General features: G+C 52.8%; 1 protein-coding gene across 1 annotated transcript in view; it reads left to right on the top strand.

Annotated features, from left to right (window-relative positions):
* The window catches only part of LOC109926467 (protein turtle homolog A-like), a gene marked incomplete at both ends in the record, with an annotated part of 10337 nt that extends 9820 nt beyond the window's left edge, over positions 1 to 517 (top strand). The window contains one exon of the mRNA XM_048593875.1: positions 494 to 517. Coding sequence (XP_048449832.1) covers positions 494 to 517 — 24 coding nt within the window. The remainder of the gene's footprint in view (positions 1 to 493) is intronic.
* Between the last annotated feature and the right edge of the window lie 6 nt (positions 518 to 523).

The raw sequence follows: 523 nt of genomic DNA, 5'->3' as shown, positions 1-523 counted from the left end.
CTGTCCCTGGGAGTGTTTGATGGGGGACAGTGTAGAGGTAGCTTTACACTGTATCTAACCCCATGCTGTCCCTGTCCTGGGAGTGTTTGATGGGGGGACAGTGTAGAGGGAGCTTTACTCTGTATCTAACCCCATGCTGTCCCTGTCCTGGGAGTGTTTGATTGGGGGGGACAGTGTAGAGGGAGCTTTACTCTGTATCTAACCCCGTGCTGTCCCTGTCCTGGGAGTGTTTGATGGGGGGACAGTGTAGAGGGAGCTTTACTCTGTATCGAACCCCGTGCTGTCCCTGTCCTGGGAGTATTTGATGGGGGACAGTGTAGAGGGAGCTTTACCCTGTATCTAACCCCGTGCTGTCCCTGTCCTGGGAGTATTTGATGGGGGACAGTGTAGAGGAAGCTTTACTCTGTATCTAACGCAGTGTTTGATAGGCCTGGTGTCAAGGGCTCTGTACCTGATTATGCCTCAGTGTTGTTTCTCTGACTGTTTCCCTCAGACGCTCTGACAGCCCAGACAGCCTGTTGAA

This window comes from Rhincodon typus, unplaced genomic scaffold (genome assembly GCF_021869965.1).
Source record: "Rhincodon typus isolate 14 unplaced genomic scaffold, sRhiTyp1.1 hic_rhity00004319, whole genome shotgun sequence".
Taxonomy (NCBI): domain Eukaryota; kingdom Metazoa; phylum Chordata; class Chondrichthyes; order Orectolobiformes; family Rhincodontidae; genus Rhincodon; species Rhincodon typus.
Note: the sequence above shows the minus strand (reverse complement) of the source record. Positions and strands in the feature narration are given on the sequence as shown.